This window comes from Habropoda laboriosa, unplaced genomic scaffold (assembly GCF_001263275.1).
Source record: "Habropoda laboriosa isolate 0110345459 unplaced genomic scaffold, ASM126327v1 scaffold162, whole genome shotgun sequence".
Lineage (NCBI taxonomy): Eukaryota > Metazoa > Arthropoda > Insecta > Hymenoptera > Apidae > Habropoda > Habropoda laboriosa.
In genome coordinates, this window is record NW_017100269.1 from 55,240 (window position 1) to 57,898 (window position 2,659).

Consider the following 2,659-nt stretch of genomic DNA (forward strand, 5'->3'; position numbering starts at 1 on the left):
TCTGTAAAAATTTTTATTTTAAATATTATACAACATATGATTAAATTACTTTTACAATTTCTGTCAAAAATGGACGTTTTATTTTATATTCTTATTGTTTACATATTACAAAGCATCTTCTGTAGAATGTAATCTTTCTAATAAATAAGATGATAATTTATTTGACTGATTCCAAAATTCCTGTAATAATGCATAGTCTAATGTCATAATTTTAAAACCCAACTTTTTAATATGTCTTTTCCTCATTATTTGAGGTCCTACTAAATGGCAGGTATTTCTACAATAATATTCTGGTAAATAAATAAAAACTGCAGTATTTACATTTCTCTCTTGATCTAAATTCAAATGAAATACTGATGTTGATACCATATGTGGATGTATTAAAATATCAAGTACATAGAAATTTATAACAGGCAATCGATTCAAAATCACATTTTTACTTAATTTTTGTTCTCCTCCTACCAAAGATGCTAATGGTTGATATATCATATTAACTGCTCTCCTAATTCTTGCATCTAACAATAATGGTTTTTCTATTCTTGTCAAAGGGAAATATAATGACTGATAATCTTTACACTCCAAAAACATGGTGGCATCTAATAGCTTCAATTTATTTTTTATACGATTAAAGAAAACAGAATGATTTCTCAAATGAATTTTATGAAGCAACTGTGAGATAAATACTTTATCAAAAAATTTTACAGGATACTTTTCTAAATAAGTACAAGAAAGAAGAATATCTAAAGCATCATCCAGTTTCAAATCATGAAATTTTACTAATAATACATTATCAAAAGTTTTCCAAAATTCTAAGCAATTTGGTGGCTGCATGTATAATAATCCAAATGGAGTAAGAATAGATGATAGTAAAGAGGTTGATATATTCATGCCATGTTTTATAAAATATTTCCCACATTGTGAGAAAATACACTCATTTCTGACCTGCAAATTTTTACAATAATTCATAATAGTTGCTATCAATTTTGAATCATCAATATGTGATACTTTAGATTTTAAATAATTCTGTAAGGTGTTTTCAATTGTATTATCAATGTAATCTTTTGCATGTAAACTGTTTATAAAATTTATTAAATCTTTTTCATTGGATGTATTCATACTTATACTTGCCCATTTACTAGCACTTGTTAAACTCTTCATGGCAGAAACATCATTATTAAAACAATCTAATATTTCTGCAATTTGTGTACCTGTTAGCTTTATCCAATAGTCAGAAAGTTTTCTTTCAAGAATTAGTTTTACCATATTTTTACTTTGATTAAAATATTTTAATGCCTTGAATAATGCTACTAATGTATGTGCATTAATTTCCTGTTCTCTAAGCAAAATACCAACCCATAAAGTATCTATTAATTTACGATATTTAGAATCCTTATAGAATGATAAAATTTTTATTAAATTTATTAACTGTGCAGGTGTAAACTCTCCATCTGTTGCCCTACTTAAAGCTTCATCACACATTAAATCTCTATATATATTTCTAGGTGGACTAATTCTATCTTTTTTTAAGGTGATAAGCCCTTGAAGTACCGTTTCAGTATCATTACTGTTAATAATTAATTTAATTAATTGTTTCATTATGATGTCTCTAGCAGTGGTATCAACCTCAAACTGCCTACTTCTGTGACTTTTATTATTCTTCTGTTTAGACCAAGAATTTTCCAATTCCAAAATTTTTTTTAAGCCTTCCAAAGCTACTCTACAATTTATTTCTTGAGTAATCTTGTTCTCTAACATTGAATATACACCATCAGCTGTATTAAACAAATTTATTCCCCGCAAAGTATCTTCTATGTCTAAATCTTTGAAACAATCAAGGTCAGAACAAAATAATATTGCAGTTCCTTCCTCAGTTTCAATATCTATTCTTCGATTTAATTGTTTATTTTTTATGTTAGAATTACTTTTAGAGTTGGTGTTACTTTTACTATGAAATGTAAATTGATCATTCTTCTTAGATATGTTGGGAAACTTATAACAATTATCAATAATGGAAATACTTTTTTCATCTTTGCTGTTACATATTGTTTCAATATCTTTGATTTTTCTAACAATTAGAGGCACTTCTTGTATTTCTAATCCCTCTTCTACAAGAATACTAGTTTGTGTTAGATTCTGTTGCCCAGCATGTTTCCCAGAATTGGATTCATACCATCGTTTAATAAATTTAGAAATTAAAACAGATGGTTGCATGTGCATACGCATTAAAAATTTTGTCCATACATGACCAGCTAGTATCATCTGCATAGAGCATATAAGCATCTAATGAGATTAAGTCTAATAACAAATTGTTCATGTTTTATATAATATACCTTCTTTAATTATAATACGAAAAAGTGAAGTAACATGAGATATTTTTTGTGAGATACTAATTCGCATTAAAATGAGTGCAACGAATAATATTTTAATTTTGAACGTATTTTAAATTACACTTTTAATTTAATAGTTCCAAAGTTATTGATTCATTCTAAAATCCTTCATATAAAAAACTTGTGACAACATGAAAATAATTACAACACTAAATATCGATATAACAAATCGATAATTGCACGACTGACCTATCGATGGCGACACTATTTTCAGCCTTGCCACATATACGAAATTTTATTAACTTCGATTACAAAAATTAATTAAAAAATTA

At 26.7% G+C, this 2,659-nt stretch overlaps 2 protein-coding genes across 2 annotated transcripts in view; both read right to left on the reverse strand.

The window, feature by feature from the left end:
* The window catches only part of LOC108573497 (xaa-Pro dipeptidase), a 7,311-nt gene that overhangs the window by 1,876 nt on the left and 2,776 nt on the right, over positions 1-2,659 (reverse strand). The window contains exon 6 of the mRNA XM_017935954.1: positions 2,566-2,571. Coding sequence (XP_017791443.1) covers positions 2,566-2,571 — 6 coding nt within the window. The remainder of the gene's footprint in view (positions 1-2,565; positions 2,572-2,659) is intronic.
* LOC108573496 lies at positions 106-2,280 on the reverse strand. The gene has a single exon (XM_017935953.1). It carries the CDS (start codon positions 2,278-2,280, stop codon positions 106-108), a length of 2,175 nt encoding a protein of 724 aa, XP_017791442.1.

Bases quoted from the DNA above. Each gene is read 5' to 3' on its own strand.
- LOC108573496 (XM_017935953.1), bottom strand. From the start codon at position 2,280: ATGCTTATATGCTCTATGCAGATGATACTAGCTGGTCATGTATGGACA.